The sequence below is a fragment of the Hippoglossus stenolepis genome, chromosome 22, assembly GCF_022539355.2.
Source record: "Hippoglossus stenolepis isolate QCI-W04-F060 chromosome 22, HSTE1.2, whole genome shotgun sequence".
Classification (NCBI taxonomy): Eukaryota; Metazoa; Chordata; class Actinopteri; order Pleuronectiformes; family Pleuronectidae; genus Hippoglossus; species Hippoglossus stenolepis.
This window is the reverse complement of record NC_061504.1, coordinates 17811936-17834435: the sequence shown is the minus strand read 5'-3', so window position 1 is coordinate 17834435 and position 22500 is coordinate 17811936. Positions and strand designations below refer to the sequence as shown.

General features: G+C 42.3%; 4 protein-coding genes and 1 long non-coding RNA gene across 5 annotated transcripts in view; 1 reads left to right on the top strand and 4 right to left on the bottom strand.

The window, feature by feature from the left end:
- Positions 1 to 5195, bottom strand: part of ptprr (protein tyrosine phosphatase receptor type R) — a 20623-nt gene extending 15428 nt beyond the window's left edge. Inside the window, exons 1-2 of the mRNA XM_035147509.2 lie at positions 4861 to 5195; positions 2194 to 2510 (exon numbers count right to left, since the gene is read on the bottom strand). Of these exons, the coding sequence (XP_035003400.2) occupies positions 2194 to 2510; positions 4861 to 4906 (363 nt within the window). The 5' untranslated portion in view covers positions 4907 to 5195. The remainder of the gene's footprint in view (positions 1 to 2193; positions 2511 to 4860) is intronic.
- Positions 5196 to 7877: 2682 nt separating this feature from the next.
- On the top strand, positions 7878 to 12702 carry LOC118101604 (tetraspanin-8). The gene is made up of 8 exons (XM_035147521.2): positions 7878 to 8068; positions 9419 to 9478; positions 9559 to 9675; positions 10111 to 10185; positions 10358 to 10453; positions 11209 to 11361; positions 11537 to 11620; positions 11712 to 12702. The coding sequence occupies exons 1-8, from the start codon at positions 8009 to 8011 to the stop codon at positions 11847 to 11849; spliced, it is 783 nt and encodes a 260-aa protein (XP_035003412.1). The 5' UTR covers positions 7878 to 8008; the 3' UTR covers positions 11850 to 12702.
- A 1328-nt stretch (positions 12703 to 14030) lies between these two features.
- rab21 (RAB21, member RAS oncogene family) lies at positions 14031 to 21526 on the bottom strand. The gene is made up of 7 exons (XM_035147523.2): positions 21063 to 21526; positions 17341 to 17400; positions 17146 to 17253; positions 16945 to 17008; positions 16232 to 16286; positions 15997 to 16085; positions 14031 to 15726 (listed from the first exon to the last, which is right to left on the bottom strand). The coding sequence occupies exons 1-7, from the start codon at positions 21207 to 21209 to the stop codon at positions 15587 to 15589; spliced, it is 663 nt and encodes a 220-aa protein (XP_035003414.1). The 5' UTR covers positions 21210 to 21526; the 3' UTR covers positions 14031 to 15586.
- The window catches only part of LOC118101619, a 34077-nt gene continuing 25607 nt past the window's right edge, over positions 14031 to 22500 (bottom strand). Inside the window, exon 2 of the long non-coding RNA XR_004694571.2 lies at positions 14031 to 15210. This is a non-coding gene — a long non-coding RNA (uncharacterized LOC118101619). The remainder of the gene's footprint in view (positions 15211 to 22500) is intronic.
- Positions 22495 to 22500, bottom strand: part of LOC118101600 (thymidine phosphorylase) — a 6238-nt gene continuing 6232 nt past the window's right edge. Inside the window, exon 11 of the mRNA XM_035147517.1 lies at positions 22495 to 22500. This exon is cut by the window's right edge and continues 627 nt beyond it. The gene's annotated coding sequence lies outside the window, so the exon portion shown is untranslated.

Below are 22500 nucleotides of genomic sequence, written 5' to 3'. Positions count from 1 at the left end.
CAAACTGAGCAGAAATGACACACACACACTTGTGACGGATCTGAATTAAATCCCCTTCAACATGCAGAGTCTCCAACAACACACACACAACTATAGTAAAGTGTGTGTGACGACCAGCTCGCACGTGTTGTGAGAACCTGACGGGGAAGCAAAGGACACACACACACACACACACACACACACACACACACACACACACACGATGGGAGGTGACTTGTTACCATCTGGGACTTCACACAACCTCTCTTCGTTTTCCACCTCCATCTAAACGTTTCTCTCTGAACACGCTGCTGCTGATGTTATAGATAATAAATCATATTAAAGAAAGACGGTTGATTATTAAGTGAAGTAGTCGAGTGGAGATTAAACCTGGAAACACGATGTTATCTCTCAAACTGCAGACGAGTGTTTATGACCTACCTGGTTATTTGAATCCTTATTTCTGTGTTTGATATTATTTTAGTGTTTAATCTATTCATGTACATATGACGATGACACGATTTAGAATTTCTAATTAACCAACCTGCATCTTTCTGTTCACTAATTTTAAAATAAGCCTTTTGCTTCAGGTCTCAGTGTTTGGAGCTCTGAGGCTCGACTGTCACTAAAGCTCCGTCTCTTATCCTCCTCCTGCATCTCAAGCGTTTTCACATGAACGGCCTGAAGGGACGAGTCATGTGACCACACACAAAGTCAATCAACAAAGAGGGTTACGTCAGGCTGAGCGGAGCCTGGCGGCGGTTTCCCATTGATAAAAGCAGAGAAGCTGGTCCCAGTCTTCCCCTACTGAACCCCTCATTGCCCCTCATAGAAAACGTTATTTTTCTATCAACATATTCTGAAATAACTGAAGTGATGAGACAGTCGCTCGTCTGTAAAGTCCCAGAATCCCTCGTCTGTCTCCTGCTCTCCACCGGAGGGTTTCTCCAGATTGCCTCCACTCCCACGATGCATCTGTGGCGGCGGCAGCGAGGATTGTCTTGGCAGAGGACTGTGGGAGTGTTGGCAGCAAAGCTTCACAGTTCAGACGCTTAAATTAATAATCTGCTGCATTTCTACTAAAAATAAACCAGTCTGTGAATCAGACTGGTTCCAGTTTGACACGTTGGTCTGTCTTTGTGTTTTGTATGAACAACGAGTCACTGAACAGGAGACGTGTGGTCGTCTGACACTGACAAATCTTCAAATAACTTTCTACACCTACAACCAAAGTGACGTCTTCAAATAACCGACAAGTAATCGATTGTGAAACCAGTTGCTGATCAAACTGTTTCTGTGTGATCTGCGACATAAAGCAGAATGAAATGTTGAGAAGCTTCTGGTCTTTTCCATCTTCTCTCTCTCCTCCTGTCTGGTTTATCTCGACCTCACTCCTCTCCGTCTCCCTCATTAACAACCAGGACATACCTGTCTTTCTGTTTCTGCCTCAATGTCAGTCTGAAGGTCGCTGCTGTTTAACAGTTATGTAACTGCCTGTTGTGAAGGTAAGTGGGTCACACACACACACACACACACACACACACACACACACACACACACACACACACACACACACACACACACACACACACACACACACACACACACACACACACACACACACACACACACACACACACACACGATCCCTGTTTCCATGGAGACAGGGAGCGCAGCATCTCTCCTCCAGCGCTGTGGATGCTGGAGTCTACGTCTCCTCATCATCCGTCATTCACTTACTGTCTGTTTGCTCCGACCTCCGACCTCTGACCTCCGACAGGGAGGAGATGACCAGAGTTTCTCAAACAGTCGTACTGTCGACGCTCGGAGGGAAACGACTCCTCCAGACATTTCTAATCTGCAGCTGGAAACTGATTCTCTGACGATGAAGCAAATATGACAATATCTTCTGCAGCAGCTGATGTTAAACATGAAATCAAAAAACACAACCTCAAACTAATCGACTTCAGCCTCAATTCGATCTCCATGACAACGACCTTACACAACAGCAGCAATTTTCTATCGTCGTCGATCTTGAAAATATCCACAATATTTACAGTCCGTCCACCACGATGACATCAGCGCACGCTACGTATAAAACCAAGAGGGACTGTCCACTAGGATCCTGTTGATTGGTCTCAATCACAAAAGACATTTCACAAACCTCCTCATGCTTCTCTTCTTTCTCAACCAATCAGGGCGCAGATTACTCACCACGGTAACCAGATGCCGTGCAGAGATGGCGGCGTGCTCCGGCTGCACCTCGTGATGTGGCCGTGCCAGCAGGTTGACGGCTCGCTGACCGCCGGGCTGCTGGCGGAAGCGAGACTCCAGGAGGGCGGGCGGCATCACTTTGGCCAAATGGTGGTGAAAACGATGATGAAGGGGATGATGATGAAGATGGAGGTAGCGGGACTCGTCCACATCGTGATGCTGATCACTCAAGTGGTGCTGAGGGAGGAGACGCGGGGGGAGGTGAAGGGAGCGGCGAGAGGGGAGGAGTCGGAGCTCGTGGTCACCAGAGGACGATTCTGAGAAGAAGAAGAGTCAAACATGAAAAAGATGAAGAAAATGTCTCTGTGTTGTTTTGTGTTTGTTACAATGTGGAACTTGAGCCACTAGGGGGCTCAGCTAAAACAATAACAAAGACCTAGCTTGACGATAGCGTGACGCAGCGCGGGATCATGGGAGTTGTTGTCGTGTATTTGTGTTTTATTCACGTTAAGCAGCAAACGACTGATCAATGATCCTGATTCATTACTGGTGACCAATACAACCAGTGGAAAGAAAACCACCAGCTCGCTAACCTTCATCGTATCTGAAGTTACAGCAGAGACGGACAAAATGAAACAAATGAATAAAATTGTGTCTTGATTTCTCTGAGTTTGAACATTGACGGAAACATGAGTGTTTTTTCTCTTATTGAGGACGACTTCATTTCTCTCTTGGTTTTAACGTCTGGAGAATCTTCTGATGTTTTAGAAACCGGCAGCGGAGAGAAGAGACGAGGAGATTCCATCTGTCTGCGTCTCTTTCATCAGGCTGAGAGGAAGTTCCCTCCACGCCCGACTCAGCCGACCGTCACGACCGTGAACGCTGCATAATTCATTCTCACTCATTATTTATCCTCGGAGCAGAAATAGAAGAAATTCCACTGAGTGAAGCGTTTTTTTGCCGCCTCACATTCACACGAGTTCACACTGAGACGGAGGTGAAGTGGAGCAGAAGCTGATCCACACTCTGCTGGACAGAGAGGATCCTGAGGTTAAAGAGACAAACCCTCAGCGTCACTGGGTCCCAGGTCAGTTTGCTGCTCCCTGTTTAAAACCCTGAGGAAACAGCAGGTCTATAGAAACAGAGCGATCCTGAGAGACGCTGCAGAGCTGACACAGCTTCTACCCGGCATCTCTTCTCCCTAGCGACAGCATCCTGGTTGCTATGTGCAACGCCGCGCTGAGCCGAGCTGTGATTGGACCGGAGCCATCAGCCAATCACAGGTCAAGTTACAGCGGGCTGACAGTTAACTCTGTGGAGACAAATCACTCAACTCTCACCGGAAAATTAGCTAGTGAGACATATGATCTTTAAATATTAAAATAATGTATATCCTGTGTTTAAAGACATGACACTAGTTTTCCTGAGGGGGGCGCTACAGATACTCCAGCTCGTGCCTATCATGTAATGTGATTTTATTCCAGTTATAGAACTTACTTTATTTTCAGTCCATTTGTAAACACGGGAGGAGAATGTGTCTGAATTGAATCTATTCACCGTCTCCTGATTGGTTCACACACGACGATGTTTATCTGTTTCCTCTCAGCTGCAGAGGAAACGTGACCTTCAGTCATGTGACGTCTGAACATCGGCTTCTATTCGCTGGACTAGTTCTACTTTGACTAAAAGTACGTTTTTTTTCCGAGTTTAAACGTTTGTGAATTGTCATCGTCTCCACTCGGACACAACTTGAAAACGTGATTTAAAAACAAATCGACGTTATTTTACCTTCTGTTTTTATTTCAGTGAACTGAATATGTGGAGTTTCAGATCTTTGGTTGGACGTGAACTTTGAACTCAGAAAACCGAGGACGAATACTTTCACCATTACGATGTTTTACAGACTGAACGATTAATTAAAATCAACAGATGAATCAGAAATAAAATGTATCGTAAATTGCAGCTCTATAATGAAATGTATAAATATTATAACAAATGACAATTTCATCACCTACACTTCTTATAAAATCCTTTATGCTTTAATTAGTTGAGTGAGTTGAGTGTTTAGTTTTATCACAACATTTTACAATCAATCCAAAAGATAATACAAATCAAAGAGTTGTGATTCAGGATCATTCTCTACTGTCGTTTCAAATTTGGAAATATGATGAAATATTATTTTTCTGTATCTCAAACATTCTCTGGTTCCATCAACACTGAATCTGTTACATTTGCTTTAAACTCTGGAAACTAAATGCAGACTAATGATTTGTGCATTGATGTTATTTTACGAGGAACATCTGATATAAACCAAATCTCCCACATTTCCTCACAGAACAGATTCTACATCACAGCCGAGACTCAGGTTCTTTGTGTGGATGTCACCTTCGTTTTTCCTTTAGAGACAAATCAACATGAGTTTCATGACCTGAGCCTCAGTCATGAGGATTTGACTGTGAAGTATCTGCAGAATCAAACACTGAGGCTGTTCCATCTTATTTTAAAGTCCAATATCCTGCAGGTTTGAAGGCTGCATTCAATCATTCATGGAAATAAGTGATGGAGGATATTTGATCTGAGCAGCACACACGTACAGTTTGATACAGAAGCTCCAGGGAGAGCCGCTTGTTCATCCTCAGGCTGTGAACCAGATGAACCGAGTTTTACCTGCGAGCAGCAGCTGAGTCCACATCAGAACCAGAACCACCAACATGGTGACGAACCTTCTTCCTCAGACTGGAACAATCAGCAGAAGCGTCTGCAGCTTCTGTCGCTGCCGTGATTACACATGAAGAGGAAGCAGCCGGTGTGTGTCCGTGTGCGTGTGTTTGTGTGTTTGTCTCCTTGCATCAGATCCAGACCCTCTCTCCACCAGCGGCCCCCCGCTGCTGCCCTCCCCGCCCAGCGGTGTCCTACAGCGGCCTGAGAGACGGAGGAAGAGCCGCTGTGCAGCAGCTGCAGCTCCGGGGAGAAGAGGAGGATGTTTCCATGTGAGCGTGGATCAGGTGATGAAGAGGAAGAGAGGAAGGGGAGGAGACAAGGCGTGGTGGAGGAGGAAGAGGAGGAAGAGGAGCACTAGTCCGGAACATCGTTATTTATCATCACATTCATTTAACAGAAACACTTTTATATTTTCCTTTTAGTTTAATGTCAATAATCCTCTTGTTAAGATTTGAACAGTTTTATGTTTTATTAATTAAATTTTATTATATTATAATATCTTTTTTTAAAAGGTCTATTATTCTATAGTTAAAATATTGTATCATCAAGCCACAAATAACTGCTCATTACAATAATACTTAATTATACTCCCCGAAAAATGTGTATGCAGCGCCACCTACAGGGCTAGATTCATATTACACTTTACAAATATATTAACTTCAGACACTATAGAGAAAGAAATGTTAATGAATATTTAAGATTCACAATTCAGCCTGAAGTTTATTGTAAAAAATATTTGTATATATAAAGGAAATGTTCTTAGTTCAGATGCCGTTGCTTTTATTTAGTTTTGTTCATCTTAATCACACAGTTTGAATTTAGACTTTAAGTTAAATTAAGATTAACCTGAGAAGATTGAACACATCAATCTGTGGGTGTAATAAACTCTGCAGCCTGCAGGGGGCAGCAGCTCCCCGTGTCTGTGCAGCACGTTTAACAACAGAGCTCATTGTGTTACTTTATCGGGTTTTATCTTTGTGTGATGTTGTGTGTCTGTAGTTGTTGTGTCTGTAGTTGTTTTGTTGTTGTGTGTCAGTGCCTCCTCCGTGTGTGTGTCAGTCAGAGACAATGGGTGTGGTCACATTGTGTTTTTCTCATCTGATTTTAATTAAATCTTTAGAACCATGTTATATATAAATCTCTTTCACACAGTTTGTGTTTCTGTGTGTTGTGTTGTCACTATGTGTGTGTGTGTATAATATATAATAAAGTTATTTCACTGTGTAAAAACTCCACGATCACCTGCAGTGACCCGGGTGAAGAAAGAAGAAGAAGACAAAGAACGTCAGTGTCATGATGGAGGAGAAGAAAGAGGAGGAAGAGAAGAAAGAGGAGGAAGAGAAGAAAGAGGAGGAGGAGAAGAAAGAGGAGGAGGAGTCGTGTTGGAAACAGACGAGATGAAAAACGACACTGAGCGTCACTGACTCACATCAAAGGAATGTGCTCCAGTTGAGTTTAAAGGAGACGAGCTGGTGTTGAAGAAGTTCTGCTTCTGTGTTTCTTGGTTTGTCTTGAGAACCAAACTCCGGAAAGAAAGAAACTGAGCTGTTTTTCATTCACTTCCTCTCGCTGGCTTTTAAATAACATTTCACATTTTGGCTTCTCTTGATAAAATAAAGACAGAACTTTGTTTAATGGCTGAATACGGAGGAAGGTTCGTTATGAACAAACACAAACGTCTCATAAATAAAATCATGTTTAAATGAAAAGAATAAAGATAAATATTGAACAAACATGATGGAATGAGTGGAAGTTTAACACTGAGAAGAGTTTGACTGTGGTCGAGTTGAGGTTTTTATTCCAGTCACACCCAGATCTGATGAAACTTTCACTTCCTCTCAGATTGGTTTATAGACTGAACTTCAATAACAAGTCAAGGTTTATACACCACAATGCAAAACATCGTCTGACGTGCAACAGGCTGTTTTGAATATGATATTTGTTTAATTCTGCAGATCTCTGCCTGAACTGAAACACATCCACTGAGCTGCTGCTCGTTCTGAACAAGTGTGTTAATGTTTCATTTCTCTACGTCAAGTATAAAGACTGAAATTAGTTCAGTTTGAACTATTTGTGTATTTTAATCTATGAAAGTGCGTCAGGTTTAATAAACTAAATGCTTATCATGTTTTTCTTGTTTCTGTTTTCAGAATTCAGAATTCATAAACACGACTTCTCCTCACTTGAATAATAACTTAATAGATCAAGTTTCTGAAGAAATTGGCAGACTTCCCAGCATGCACTGCTTTCTCACTCAAAATCCTCTGGAGTCTCTGGATATACAAAAAACAACAAGCAGAAAATGACCATAGACACATAAGAGAGATACAAAACAACTAGAAAACAACAAAAACACACAACTCAACCACAGAGACACACAAAAGACCAAAAAGACAGAAAACCAGAGACTACACAACAGGACTACAACAATGAGATTAAAATGGCCTCTAGTTTATTGTGTAATAAGAGTATTAAAGATTCACTTGTTGGTAAACGGATGTGAGTCTTCTAAAGAATAAAGAAGCTCCGGTGGCTCCTCACTTTCGTTTCTCCGTCCCAGCAACAGAAGCTGTTTCCCTGAACAGGTTCATGTCCGGACACATCACAGATCCCAGTTGTTGGATCTGATCCCAGATCCAACAACTGGGTTGTTTCCATTCTGCTTCCCGAGCAAGAGCAGGAAGGGCCCCCTCCAAATATGGTCAGGGAGGCGGGCAGAGTGGGCGTGGTTTGGCAAAACAATTGAGTGGTTTGAAGGGGGCGTGGTTTGGCGAATACCTGAGCGAAGGTTTGAAAGGGGGCGTGGTTTGGCAGGATACGTTATTGATGTGTTGGAGGGGCGTGGTTTGTTTGAAAGTGTTGGTGTCCTTGAAGGGGGCGTGGTTTACTGGAAAAGACCCCCCCTCCCTCCCTCCCTCCCTCCCTCCCTCCCTGCAGCTGCTCCGCTGTCTCGGTCATTTATCGGAACACCGCCCCCCTCCGGGCGGCTCCATCACCTAAACCCAGCCGCCTCCCCGTCACTGCTGCTGTGGAGCTTCTCCGGTGTCACGGGTCGAAACGTGCGGACGAACTTTGTGGATTTTCCTTCGTAAACATGGCTCAGATCAACACGTGCCTCAAATGGACCTTCACCATCTTCAACATCTTCTTCGCGGTGAGTTTGAGATCGAATGAAAAGTGTCCGAAATGTGACGTAGGTCTTTTATACTAAACACTTAAAGTATTTCAATCAGCAGCTGTGAACCGGAGAGAGGTAGAAACGTATTTAAGTGTTAATTCATCAGGGGAATTTGTGTCGTTTGGATTGAAAAGTTGCGTCATGTTGTGTTTGTGAGTCTTTAACATGTGCGTCATCAGCTGTTAGATGGTGGAAGTGAAACTGGGGGTGTAATGGGACCAGTTAAAAGTCCATGGTGATGTCATCAGATGTTTCTCCAAGAGTCCAAACTCCAAAAAATAAAGTTACTCTGAAGAAACAGCTGCTGATTCTCATGGACGAGTCTGAACCGTGTGTGAAGTTGTGATAGTTCCAGGTGAAGTGTGTGTGTCGGTGTGTGTCGGTGTGTGTCGGTGTGTGTTACTGCTGTTGTTTTCCACTCGGTCTCAAGGGACAACCTCAGTTTAATTGAGCAGCCATTTTGTTTTATACAGAGTTTTGGTTCAGACATTTCCTTCACAATAAAAGCCCCTGGTGATCACTTACAGTAGAGCTGGTTCTGATGGATTCGGCTCAGTCTGTTTTATTGGAGCTGCTTATTCTCTGAAACTCAAGTCAACAGGCTTTTCAGATTTTCTCCCTCCACAACAAGATGCACGTTACAGACACATTCATAACTGACGGCTACAAAACAATTTAATAACAATACAAGTTGTAAATATAAATATCTATGTAAATATATATGTTTATATCTGGCAACGTATATTACAGCTGTTTAACAAACCTACATACGCCACTGTGGGAAAATAATGTGACCTAAGTCAATAATCTATAGTTTAAATAAGTTGTGTATCTGCTGTAGGACAGTAATGGAACAGACGCTGCATGATGGCGTTCAGACTGTAAATAAAGATGAACCACACGTCTCCACTTCCTCCCACTGTGCAAAGATGAAGCTCAGATTAAAAGAGCCGGCGTCGCCATCTTGTGCCGGTGACGTCCGAGTGGAGCCATGTTACTGAGGCTCCACGCAAACACTTCATCAAATAACTGATTCACTCCAAACGGATCAGAAACACTTGAACAAACATCAGTGAAATAAGAACGACAGAAACGTCTTTGACAAACATTTATTTAACGTCTCGTTTGACTTGACACTTTTTAGTTTGATCCGTGTCCCATCTGCTAACGCGGAGGAGGAGGTGTGGTCATCTTTATTTACACTCTATGATAAATACTTGTAATAACCTCGGGCATGAGCCAAGCAGTCGTCTTTGCTGAGATAAAGTGACACTTTGTGCTTTGACCTGTTCAGAGTGAATCTAACCGAGCTGTGTTTGGTTTCAGATCTTCGGGGCCATCGTCATCTTGATCCCTCTGATCTCTCAGGTCTACATCAGAGAAGACGTAAGGACAAGCTCTTTCTAAACAAACCGCTCAGGGTCTAAAAGAACCTAAATATGAACGTGTTGTTCTCCTGCCTCCAGGTGGAGGGCCGCACCACCGGCCTCATCGTCCTGTACGTGCTGGGATCCGTCACCCTGATCATCGCCGTCCTGGGAGCGTACGGCGCCCACAGGGAGAACAAAGTGTGCCTGATCCTCGTGAGTGTGAAGAGCAGCAAACATCTTCAACATGAAGAGCACATGTGAAATGAGTCAAAACACTATTTCTAAATGACAGGAAAACGTTGCACACAGGGAAAACTCCCTTTTTCTGAAACAGGATGTGATGATGATGATGATGATGATGATGATGATGATGATGAAGATGAAGAGTTGTGTGATTACTGACGTCTGAGGGGGAAACCAGACTTACTTAAGTCAGTAGTTAGTGGAAGTGCAGCAAGTTCTGTTCTAAACTTTCGTGATCAACCGGCTCGATTACGTCTGGATTTTGTAATCCAGGTTAATAATGAACTTGTATCGTCAGAAGCAAAGATCAATGTTCAGGGAACTGTTGAGAGCAAATAATAAAAGTGTCTGTTTAGGTTTTCTCATGTTATTTATATGCACTTTAATAAAATGTGGTGTGTGTAGTTCCTGGTGTGTATGGTGGTTGGAAGTCTGGTGATGCTGAGAATTGGAGTCGTCGCTGCTTTCGCCCGACCTCAGGTAACCCCCCCCCCACACACACACACACACAGTCTAATGGTTCTATTGTCTGTTTAGTGTTGGTTCCACTGTTGGTTCTATGTGACTGATTCTGAGTCTGTTTCTATGAATCAGCTCAACTTTTATTCTGTTTCTGCTTTTCAGAATAAAAGCGTGTGATTTGTGTTTGTAGTTGACAGGTTTCATGTCGGAGAAGTTCCGTTCCCTGCTGCCGCTCGACACATCCTCAGACGTGGTGAAGAACATGGCTGAGACCATGCAGACGCAGGTGAGACACACACACACACACACACACACAACTCTAACCGCTCTGATCCATTTTTTTTAACTATCGTCGACGATTTAAATTTTGACAAGAAATAACAAAACATTTTAAGAATGTTCCGCTGAGGATGATCCCTCACGCCCCAAAACCTTTCACGTTCAGGACAGAGATCAAATCTGGACTGTCTTTGGTCTCTACCTCAGGAGACAGTTACCGACTCTCTGATGGCGTTGGACCGGTTTTCACGCCCAGAATTCCTCACAGGGCAGCAGGGTGTGGCCCGAGCCTTCCGATTGGCTCCCTGAGTGATGGGTGTGTGGCAAACAGATTATTTTACCTCTCGGCTCCGCGCTGCCTGCAGATCGATATCAACTTCCTGTTTTTGTAGAGGAAGGCGACTCACCCACACGTTTACTTTCTGAAAAAACGAAACAAAAAATGTTCCCACTAAACCAGTTCCTCTATTTAGTTTGTATAGTTTCCTCACGGATCGACTCAGACGCATAAAGAGTCTCTTGTTTCATCTCATCGTCTTTTGTGGTTTTACATGAACAGTGAAGAGAAAAACAAACTAGGTCCAATAACAGATCTGTGGTTTGTTCAGATACAAACTTTCCACCAACTGTCAAAGGGAAGAAGAATCTTTAGTTTCAGGCTCAGGCTGTTTGTATTCAAGTTTATGGTTCAGCTCTCTTCCTGTTATTGTAGATTCTGATCTCTGATCTCTAACCGTCGTGTTCTTCTTCTGCGGTGTTCAGCTGCAGTGCTGCGGCTTCTTCAGCTACCAGGACTGGGAGGACAACATCCCTGATTCATGTCTGTGCAGCAGCGAGGCAGAGGAGGAGGGCATGTGTCAGAGCGTCAGCTACAACCTGCAGAGCCTCTTCCAGGGGAAGCGCATCTACACCAAGGTCGGTGAACATGTCAATGTTGTGACGTGTCTTCTGAACATTAAAGCATGAAAACATTTATAACTATGATTAAAATAAGAAACCTGAATATAAACAGAACACGTCTCCTTTAAGATAAAAAGAACTGAAACGATAAAGCGTAAATGTGACGTTTTCTTCCTCCTCTCTTCTTCAGACCTGCTTTCCCATCGTCATGCAGTACGTCCTTGTCGTCGTTGACGTCGTGATCGGCATTGTCTTCAGTCTGGCTACGTTGGCGGTGAGAATCTCGGCTCAGCTCGTGATGTTTAACGTAACTTAACCCGTGTTAAAACTTTGATATTTAACTGTACTCACTGTTTTTCCTCCAGCTGCTCGGTATGATCCTGTCGTCCATCATGATCCACCAGTTGCGTTACCCCAACCGAACCACCGTCCTGATGGTTCCCAGCATCTTCACCACTGCGCCACCAAAATACCAGGAGCTGCACAACTCTCCGAACTACTAGAGGAGCAGCGCTGCCCTCTGCTGTCAGCTTGTGGTAAAGGTCTGAAAGTCTGAGGAGCCACATGCCTCCATTGAAACGCATTCACGTGATTGTTAAAGAGGCTGAATGAAAAATATTTGCAATTGGATGATTCTTCTGTTTTCTGTCAGAATCTCTTTTTTTTTTTATGATGTTTGTTGAAGTTTTTCCAGTTTTTCTAATGATCACAAGACTTTTCTGGTTAGAAAGTTGACTTCTGTCAGGAGACAAAGGAGAAAATGTCGTGTTTACAAGTTTCATTGAGACTCAAATCTGACTTTTTATAAGAATTCTGGCTTTAAAATTCCCCCAAAAAAGTGAGAAAGTCAAGATCAGTTTTTATAAAGACAGAAATAAAATCCTGACATTAACGTCTCAGTTCTGCAGATTTAAATTGAGATGTTATTAATTAATTCAATTCTGACCTTTTTTTTTTTCCCTCAAAATATTTGTAATTTTTTTGTTTCAAGTGAAAAGTCATTTTTTCTTGTGATCGTGTAGAAAAACAAGATTCTTCTCTAAAATCCTTTTTTGTCTCAAACGACCTTTACACTGAAACAAAGTGTTCTTCAAACCACTGTTTGCTTCTAGTTTTCTGTTAGTTAAGCAAACGCAAGAAAAGCAGATGTCTGATAAAAGTGCAATTAACTCTGTTTGCAGAAATAAAGTGTTTGTTTAAAGAATAATTTTTCCTTTCAGCTCTGAATCGTTATAAATCTTAGTTTTTCTATTTTTAAAATATTTTTGATATTCTACACTTTGTATTGAATGTGACTGGGTCTGTTCTTTGTGTTACTGTCGTCCTCTGAATAAAAAACCTCTTTTATGATCCACATCTTCCTGTTGATCAGTGTAAAGTGTCGTGAAAGGGAAGTCGAGGTGGAAAACCTCCAAAGTCACTTTACAGGTTTTAACTTTCTGAAAAATTGAAGAAATGTTCCTTGTTCTTTTTTCATCTGTTTGATGGTGAAAAGATTCCAAATAAAACGTAGATGGGAAAGTGTGTGTGTGTGTGTGTGTGTGTGTGTGTGCGTGTGTGTGTGTGTGTGTGAGTCCAAACAACTGCTGCAGAAAATCACTTTATATCTAATACACAATAAACTTATTAAAGGAGCAGATGGGACATGGACCATTTCAGGTCGTTCTTATCTCACTGATGTTTGTTCAAGTGTTTCTGATCAGTTTGGTTTTTATTAGTTATTTGATGATATAAAAACAGGCTGAGACGTGATGATTGACAGCCGAGTCTGACTCCTGATTGGTCAGGAGGGTGTAGGGGCGGTGCCTCAATAGAGCGGCTCCACCCCTCGATCACAGACTCCTCAGTGAAACGTGTCGCTGTTCGAATCCAAGATGTTTGATCTGGATGATAGAAGGCGGAGGAACACGTGCCATCTGTCACTGATCCAAACTAAAAATAAAACTATTCAAAGTAAAGTCATGAAAGATAATAAAAAACATTTAAAACATGTTTTCCATCATCGCCACTGGAAGACAGACTGTGGTTTAAATGTCCATGTTGTGAGTCTGCACCAGCACCCTCTGGTGGACGAGCTGCGTATCAGCAGGACTGTTTTTCAGTTCAGACATTTGTTTTATACCAGACCTGCTGATTGAAGTTCACCTTTAAGTTGAGACTCTACAGGCGAACGTGTCCAATTGGTTTCATCACGTTTGTGACATTTTAAAATCTTGTTAGCGCATGAAAACTAAAACTTCACGTCTCAACGAGTTGAGATCACACAGCTGCACTGAGAGAACTCAGACAATTCAGTTTGACTTCAAGTTGAAGTGTGAGAAGTTAATTATCTCGTGCACAGAAGATAAATACATATCAGAACTTGAGGGGCGGAGCCTGTGGAGCAGCAGGAGGCCGGACATGACGTGTGGAAAGATCAGTGTTGTTGTTTACAGCTCATCCACACCGGCATCGGCCCTCATCACCAAAAGATCTGGAACCTCCTCGTGTTTCCAAGTTGACGTCTTCGTCTTCTACGTGCACGGCTCCTCTTCTTCATCCTGAGATATTAATGTCTCCATAAAGCACAAAACACTGTCAAGTTATTAAATAAATCACTGCTCATGTTCCTGTCTGTGAATCACACGTGAACAAACTCAGTAAAAGTGCAAAATGAAAGAACGACAATGTGTGCGACACCTCCATGCGTTGTGTAAATCGTTATAATTGTTCTATTATCTTTACAAAACACTTTCGACACTAGCAGTTTAAAAAAATTACATTTCCAAAAAGTGTGCAGATTTGTTTTTCTTTTCAACCACATGTCGTTGTTCCGTAACGAACAGGACAGAACTTCGCTTGCTTTTCTTCCATGTGCATTGATTTCCCCCCCCAAAGGCAACAAAACGTCCAGTCTGTTATTTGTGTTTTCTTCAGTAAGCAGATTAATGCAGCTACAGGTCTGCAGGAAACACAACAGGAAACGAACACAGCAGAGAAGAGAGAAGGATTCATGTACAGATCAGATCCATCACTGCCACCTGACTTTAACTTATTAAATAACCGCTGCTCACTTTTTTATTTATTCACCAAGTTTTTTAAAAGTCAAAAACAAACAAAAAGCCTTTTACAGAATTCAAACATGCACAGTTTCTCTGTCCGGCAGTGACAGTGTGGGTGTGTTGTTGTTGTAGTAGAGTAAGTGTGTGTTTGTGTTAAAACCATCGACTCAACTTGTGGGTAAAGACGGAGCAGAGCTGATTAAACGTTATTCTTGATTTGAACTGTGACGATTAGTCGATTAATACATGAAAAAAATGTTTAAAGTATAAATTTAGTCTTTTCTTTGATTCCCAGATTTGAGGATTTTCAGCTTTTCTTTGCTTTGTATCATTTAAATGTCTTTGTTTTGATAATAATTAATTCAAATGAATCAATTTGACTTTTCTTTATCAATTTTTAAATTCAAAATAAACCGTATAAATATCGTTTTCGTGTTGGATATTTTAGCTGCAGATTTGATTTGAATAAAGTGCAGTTTAATTTATACAAATAAAACCAGGTTCTGCAGAACCCATGTTTGTTTTATGTTAATGAGAAGTTTTATTATTTATTCACTTTGTAAAACTTTATTGACCAACTGCTGCTGCAGCTCCCCCTGGAGGTCAGGTTGCACATGTGCGCTGCTCCTCATGGTGACGCGCTCGTCCTGACGACCTGCGACGACCCCGTTTGCAGTCTGATGTTTGACCAGCAGGTGGAGACGTTCCACTACAAACCGGTGTTTATATTTTCTGATGAATATGGAGTTTATTGGACGTCTGTACAGTGTGTGTGTGTGTGTGTGTGTGTGTGTGTGTGTGTGTGTGTGTGTGTGTGTGTTTGCTGAAGCCTGAGACTCCTCTTTGAAATAATGTTCAACTGTTTTAATGATTATTTAAATATGTAATTTATGTTTTCGGGAACATTGGCCACTGCTTTGTTTTTAAAATACTGTTGCGTTGTTGTATTTCCATAGAACAGAGGATAGTAAAGTGCTAAAATGAGATTTTTAGAGAATCTTGTCACTGATTTCAATCATAACGACTTCAGTGACTTGTTTTGTAAGGGCACGCTGGATTAAGTAAATGAAGAGTAATTTCCCATGCTCCTTAGCAGCACAATACAGCAGATTAGTTTAGGATTTTAGAGCCGACGGACCAGACAACTGAGACACTGATGAATGTGTGTGTATGTGTGTGTTTAAGTAAAAGTGTGCGTGTCAGCCAGTGGAGCAGCAGCCTCCGGCCGGCGTGGCCTGTGGTTCGTCGTCGACTATCTGTACTCCCCGCCTACTCGAAGCCGATTGGCTGGCTCCGTTGCCCTTCAACCTCTCCTCAGCCTGAGCCGTTTCCATCATCCCTGAAACACACAGACACACACACACAGACACACAAATGTTATTGTGAATGAAACACTAGGAGGTTTTCGTTGCCATCTTGTTTGTTAGCAGGACTAAGCAAAATGTATTTAACAGCTTCCCGTGACATTTTGTGGAGGTGCGGGACACGACCCACAGAAGAATCCTGCTTTGAGGGAGCTGTGCACTCTGCAGTCTGTCTGGTTAATAATGCTGATGTTCATATTTCACTGTGTGTGTGTTCAGTGTCTGTTGTGCAGGTGAACTCTTACTTTTACAAAGGTCCAGGAAAAGCTCCTCGATGCCTTTATTCAACTTGGCTGATGTGTGGTAGTGTTTGGCTCCGACAGACTCGGCATAACTGAAGAGAAACACACCAGCACATTAACAGGAAGAATAAGAAATGATGTGGTTTTCTGTTCAAAAGAGAAAAGGAAACATTCAAAAGCTCTTTACAGGTGTAACTTGTGAAAACAGTGAGAAAAGAGTTTTAAATAAAGTTCGTACCTCTCTGCCTCTTCAACTGAAACATGTCTGTCTTTGTCCAAATCAACTTTGTTACCTGCAGGGACAAGAAAACACTTATTTCAACACAAATTGCAAAGGAAAAGCAACAGCGCCCCCTGCAGCTACAAGTGGTGATCAATACTTTGGGTAGCGTGGTTGGAGTGGTTTTCACGTCTAACAAAACGGACTGTTGATTTATAAACATTACTTCTTTGAATGAGCCGTTGGGATGAAGAGCTTTTCTAACTGAAATGTTTTAGAGTAATAATAAAAAATCTGAATCCACAGAAATCCATAGAAATTACATAAACATGTACATGAGCACACATGTGAAACAAACTGATCTCAGCTCAGAGGCTCAAACTTCATCGGGCTAAACTTTCAACAACAGCCTCATGACTCGCTGCCTAATGAAAACAACATTGCCACACGGCTGATTGTGTAACTGCAGCAGGTCCAAACTCATGATGAGCAAACATCAACATAATCCAGTTAGAACGACTCACAAATGTTCTGTCATGACACAAAGAAACGACTTCATGTTGGGCAGCGGTGCAGACGAAGACGAGAAGAGACGCAAAGACGAAGACATGAAGGACAAACCGGGACGGACGGAAGCCCATGTGGACCGCAGACCCTTAATAATACTAAAACTGAATTAAGCTGTTAAAGAGTTAAAATAATGATGAACTGTAAGATGTGTGATAACTTACCTACTATACATAAACAAATCTCGTTGCCCAACATTTTCCTCAACTCTTTCACCCAGTTCTTCACCTGCAACACAAACAAACTTTAATTCAACTTAAATGTAAAAGAAGAGCTACTGGAGAAAAAAAGTGTAAGAGGAGCATAAAATACATATTTTTAAGTCACGTAAAAGTAAAGCATTGACAGTCCTGCTCATACGTTACCTTCTGAAACGAGTCTTCGTCTGTGATGTCGTACACTAGTATGGCTCCATTGGAGTCTCTGTAGTAGATGGGACCTAACGCATGAAACCTCTCCTGACCCGCGGTGTCCTGCAGACAAACACAAAACAAGGTCAACATTCGTCCAGTGACACGCTAACGTCACGACAGCAGAAACACGGAGCGGGACTCTCTTACCCATATGGCGAGGTTCACCCTCTTTCCCGTGATGTTGAGCTTCTTTGTGAGGAAGGACGCCTGCGGAGGAAGAGGAGAACGAGACGAGTCAGTTTCAAAAAACCAAATCCAGGTCGAGCAACGAGGCCTTGACAAAACATGGAGTGTGGTATAAAACTTCTTTTCTCCTGAACGGTTACATGCTACATCCACGCTGCGATGTGGTACTCTAGAGCCCACAAAATGATAAATACTGAAATAAAAGTTGTTGTGAGACACTTTGTAAACACATTAACACAAACTAAAACATATTCAAATATTAAATCTGTATCTTTTACTGAAAAACTGAGCAGAAGTTGGAGGATTGTCAAAGATCATCATTAAAAACCAGATACAGTTTTTAGCTGGTTTTCCTCATGTGGCTGCACGTCACTGGTTTTTCTCTCAGAAAACATGGTCACATGAATATTTTCATGGTGCCGTGACCTTTGACCTCCACAGTTATTCCACTGAGTTGTTATTGGTCAGAAACCTGAGGATTAACATGCTGCAGGATTTATTATTAATCTCTGTGGAGACAAGTGACATTTACAAAACTAATGTTTAAAATATAAATCAACCCGAGATACAGTGAAACTAAAATAATAATTACTGTGTCAGATTATAATCATAATAATCTGGAGTTAATCAGGTTTGTTTTGTAAGTTCTCATCTTCCAGTTTCAGTATAAACTGAGTTTCCAGTTAACCACTGGGTTCAGAGCTGCGTGTAAAGGTCAAAGTTCGTCTGAGGAAATGATTTATTCATTCATTTTTTTTTTTTCCACCCCAATTTAGTTTTGCCTTGTTGGACCTTTTCAGGGGGAAAGAACCCAACGACTCAGATTCAGAGAGAAACTGAGTGTGAGGCTGAGACGTGATGTCACCGTGTGTGGTCACGCACACGTATGACGAGCGCGTAAACGAGTGTGAAGTCGTAGAGATTACAACCATTTTTTAATCTTTCAACTGCGGGTGTCATGTGACTATTCTGGTCACATTGGGGTGATTGGAATGACAACACAAAAGAAAGTTTCCAATGTGACGAGTCTCATGACAAACACTGACGGCTGAACGATGCCGAGCTCGTGCTGGGAGACGGCCGCTCGCTCGCTCATGAATGGAAATCATGAGCGTCTGAGGTTTGTTCACGGATCAAAGGCTGGAGTAAATAAATCAACTTGTCTCCTTGGGTGAACATAATCAACCGATAACTTTACGTAACAGCTGATCATCTGGTCGCAGCGTCGTCCAACATGCTGCTGCTCCGTGGAAAACTGAGCAGGTCACAAGTGAGTGAGAGTAAAGTGACCTGAGCCCTGCAGCTATAGAGCCGAGAAGCATCCGGCACCATGTGACTGTGACACAACGCGGTGAACTGTATAAGCATTGGACCCTTCCCAATTGTGAAGAGTTTTTCTATTCCGTGATAATTATTATTGATGATACTGAGCTAAAACACTTTTGTTATAAAGTATAAGATGTCAGAGAAGTAGTCTGACTGTTGTTGTGTTTACACGCACGTTAGTAACCGAGCTACAGTCGTCCTCAGACCTAATGTAACCGAGAAGGTGGGACCTGGGTTGGGGATTAAAATAAATAGAGAAAAGTTTATCTGGCACGTTAACACTTCCGTTCCATTAGAAATGATCTGTTTTATACTGGAATGTAAATCTTCCAGTGCCTGATGAAAACTTGAGGTGAGGCCATGTTGACAGAACGAGCTCAGTATCAGAGGAGAAATCTGATTCCTGAGCTGATTTACAGTCAGCAGGTTTTTATAGTGCACGTCAACATGTCCCCCAGTTACATGTGTGGTTCCTCTGAGGAGTCAGGGAACTGACGTGAATCTAAGCTCAGTCGAATAATGACAACACATTGCATTTCCTCTCTGGAGAAACTTTAACCTGAAACGGATTTTCCCTGAAGTTTGGCTGCGACACAGGAAGCTGCGAGTACACAAGAGCGGAGTTCATGGCGCAACTCACTTCAAGAGGTTCAAACGCAGCAACGGCTTACGCAACAGCAACCGACGGAAGCTTGGAGTCTTTCCATCGCTCTGCCTGAGCTGCTCCGGCTCTAAGTCATTATTGATCCGTCACTGTGACGGAAACGCTGCGTCACTCTTCCTGGTTTTCCACATTTTTCTCTTTCTTTGTCTGCAGAGATCATGTGTGACCTGAGCGCCGCAGATAAACAACTCAAACAAGAGGCATGATGGGGGAGAAGCTGAACTGCGATACACAACCACACAAACACACACACACCTTATCAGCTCGACGGCCGTGACGACAATGATTTGGATGAATATAAAAACTCTGTTCACATTTCAACAGTTTTCCATCAACACTGAACAGCTCGGTGCTTTTCTCTTTGACACATGACAGCAAGATGATCTGAGGAACATGAATGTCGTGTCATCTGAATGTGGCATTAATCATTTAATTCATAAAATATATTTTAAAAAGGGGAAATTGCAAATTTGCATCAAGGTGATGAAAGAAAAGATAGATGTCGTTTTTTCACCTTTCAGAAGCTGAAACCAGGAAATGTTAACTAGAAAAACATGGATTATTTATGTATCTGCCAAAAACACTTTCACTGTTTGTTTCTGAAGACTTGGATGAAGATTGGTTCACATAAAATATGGAATAATGTGTAAAGCTTTCTTTATAGACAGAAGGTCACAATGTCCCCTTCTGTTCCTGAGTTACGCTGTTGAGTAAATGTTTTTGCGAAACATTATGATGTCACGGTGACTTTTGGGATAAAAACATGTTTTCGTGACATCAGCGCGACCTTGACTGACCTTTAAGCTCCTCAAATCTAATCAGATCATCCTCGGATCTCTGAGGGAAAGTTTGTGCCGAACGTGTAGAAACTGTGTCGAGGTGTTTCTGAGGTGTCGCACCTACAAAGGCCGGAGACAAGTCTTCACCTGCCTTAAGCATTAAAATGTGAGTGAGTTAGAAGAAGAAAGATCACATCTGTGGGTGAGAGAAAGAGAGAGAGCGGCTGAGAGGAGGGAAACGAAACTGAAACTTTACTTTGAATTTATTCAAATAGAAGGTAACTGTGGTTTCGATCAGTGACGTGTGAATGTTATTTAAAATCCATATAAATATCTTTGAAACAGACGAGCGAGTGTGTTATTGTGGAGATGTAATAACTCAACAACCATTTATTAAAGTTATTATTGTAACTTAAGATGCTTTTACTTTGCTTTCACACGTAGAATAATATTTAGTTGACATTATAGGAATAAACAAGGTTGAAGATCTTTTTAATATATAAAAATGCATCATATTGTATTTTGTATTGGAATCATTAATACTTCAAATGCAGGTACCTGATTGTATTTATATACTTTTACTTAGAGGGAGGGTTTGATTCTTCCATCAGTGGACGCTTGGCTCACGATTATCGACGCCAGACGGGCGGCTGCGGCGCCACCCCACAGCCCCGCTCCCACGGCGCGACCCGGGCTGCGTAACGAGCACCCCCACAAGTGACAGCGACACAAACACCTCCACCCAAACACCGCTAGCACCACCCGCCGTGCTCCGACTTGCAATAAAACAAACACCTGAGCCCGAGCGGGGCTAGCCGGGGAGCTAGCGGCTCGCCCGGCAGCTGTTAGCCTGGGAGCTAGCGGCTCGCCCGGCAGCTGTTAGCCGGGGAGCTAGCGGCTCGCCCGGGTCTTACCTGTAGAGTTGTGATGTGCTTGTCGTTGAATTTGTTCTCGCAGTAGCGCAGCACCAGCGACGTCTTGCCCACGCAGCCTTCCCCCAGCAGCACCACCTTGAAGGAGTAGGTCTTGCCGCTGTTGCCGCCCGCCCCTCCGGCCGCCATGGCTGGAAGTTTTAATTTGCGCTAATTTGCTGTCGCCGTTAATCAAAACAAGCGGCGTCGAGCTAGCGCTGCTAACGTTAGCCTCGGTCCGTGTGAAGTCCTGCGCAGCTCACATCGGCTTCCGACTTCCGCAGAAACCCGGGGAAACCCGCGGAAGAGCGCGTCGACAGCTTCACAGAACCGGACGTCGGTCGTTATCGGGCGACAGGCGCGACAGGACCGGGGCCACACTCCGGAATTACTCCGCTTTTCGAGCTCCTGCGAGCGGCTGCTTCTCACCCAGCTAATGGCGTCTCTGGAAGCTAGCTGTTAGCCGGCTAGCCCCCCGAAGATCGTCTACGTTCAAAGATATGAGTCACTCGGTTATTTGAAGAGCAGACATCCCGCATCCTGTCCACCCTGTGTTTGTGTTGTAATAATTAAAGAAGAATATTTGTATACACGTTTTATTACATATTTTAGAGCTATATAAAAAATAAAAACTATAATATATAGATACAACAATAATAATAATAAGCTATTAGCAGTTTTCAAGCTAAAGCACTTTTATATTCAGATATTCAGAAACCCAATGTAGGACATGCAAATACTTATATTGAATAATAATAAATACTATATAATACAATATAATTAAATTGAACAAAGTCTGACTAACAAGATAAAAACATGTAATAAAATGTTGCTTCAAAAATTGAGGCAGGTGAAATTCGAATGAGGGAAGATAAGTGATAATATAAAAGATAATCTCATAAACTGAATCCAAACTAAATTATATAAACTGAGTTCAAAGGGCAAGTATTTGTAGTTTAGTCAGCAGGAATTGGTGCACAGAATTTGAAGAGGAGTGAGACATCGACGCTACTTCCTGCTCTCTGTGGCGTCACAGGACGACAGAGTCTGACCGTCAGTGGGCGGGGGGGTTAACATATGCCCCCAACTTAAACACTTTATTTTTTCTAATTTCACTATTTTATGATGGTTTTTATTAAATTTGATTGTTTTAATAAATTTAAATCATTGTTATAATTTATGTATTTATATGAGCTTTTTGTGTTTTTTTATGTGTAAATACAGTTAATATTCAATTCATATATGATTATATCATATAATGTTATTGTATCCTGTTATTATTATAATGGTATTTCCTTGATTTAAAGTTCACCTGCACGAAGCATGTTTTCATGGTAGCAACGTTTAAGGGTGAGGGCGCAGTGTGGCTGTTCGTCCACTAGAGGGCAGAGACGGAATAGAATTGGAGCAGCTGAGACAGAAACGTCACACGATGAAGAAT

Bases quoted from the DNA above. Each gene is read 5' to 3' on its own strand.
- LOC118101604 (XM_035147521.2), top strand. From the start codon at position 8,009: ATGGCTCAGATCAACACGTGCCTCAAATGGACCTTCACCATCTTCAAC. The intron at 9,479-9,558 runs GTAAGGACAAGC...TCCTGCCTCCAG, and splicing joins AGGTCTACATCAGAGAAGAC to GTGGAGGGCCGCACCACCGG. The intron at 9,676-10,110 runs GTGAGTGTGAAG...TGGTGTGTGTAG, and splicing joins ACAAAGTGTGCCTGATCCTC to TTCCTGGTGTGTATGGTGGT.
- rab21 (XM_035147523.2), bottom strand. From the start codon at position 21,209: ATGGCGGCCGGAGGGGCGGGCGGCAACAGCGGCAAGACCTACTCCTTC. The intron at 17,009-17,145 runs GTAACGTATGAG...TTTGTGTTGCAG, and splicing joins ACGAAGACTCGTTTCAGAAG to GTGAAGAACTGGGTGAAAGA. The intron at 16,287-16,944 runs GTAAGTTATCAC...TTGTCCCTGCAG, and splicing joins GATTTGTTTATGTATAGTAG to GTAACAAAGTTGATTTGGAC.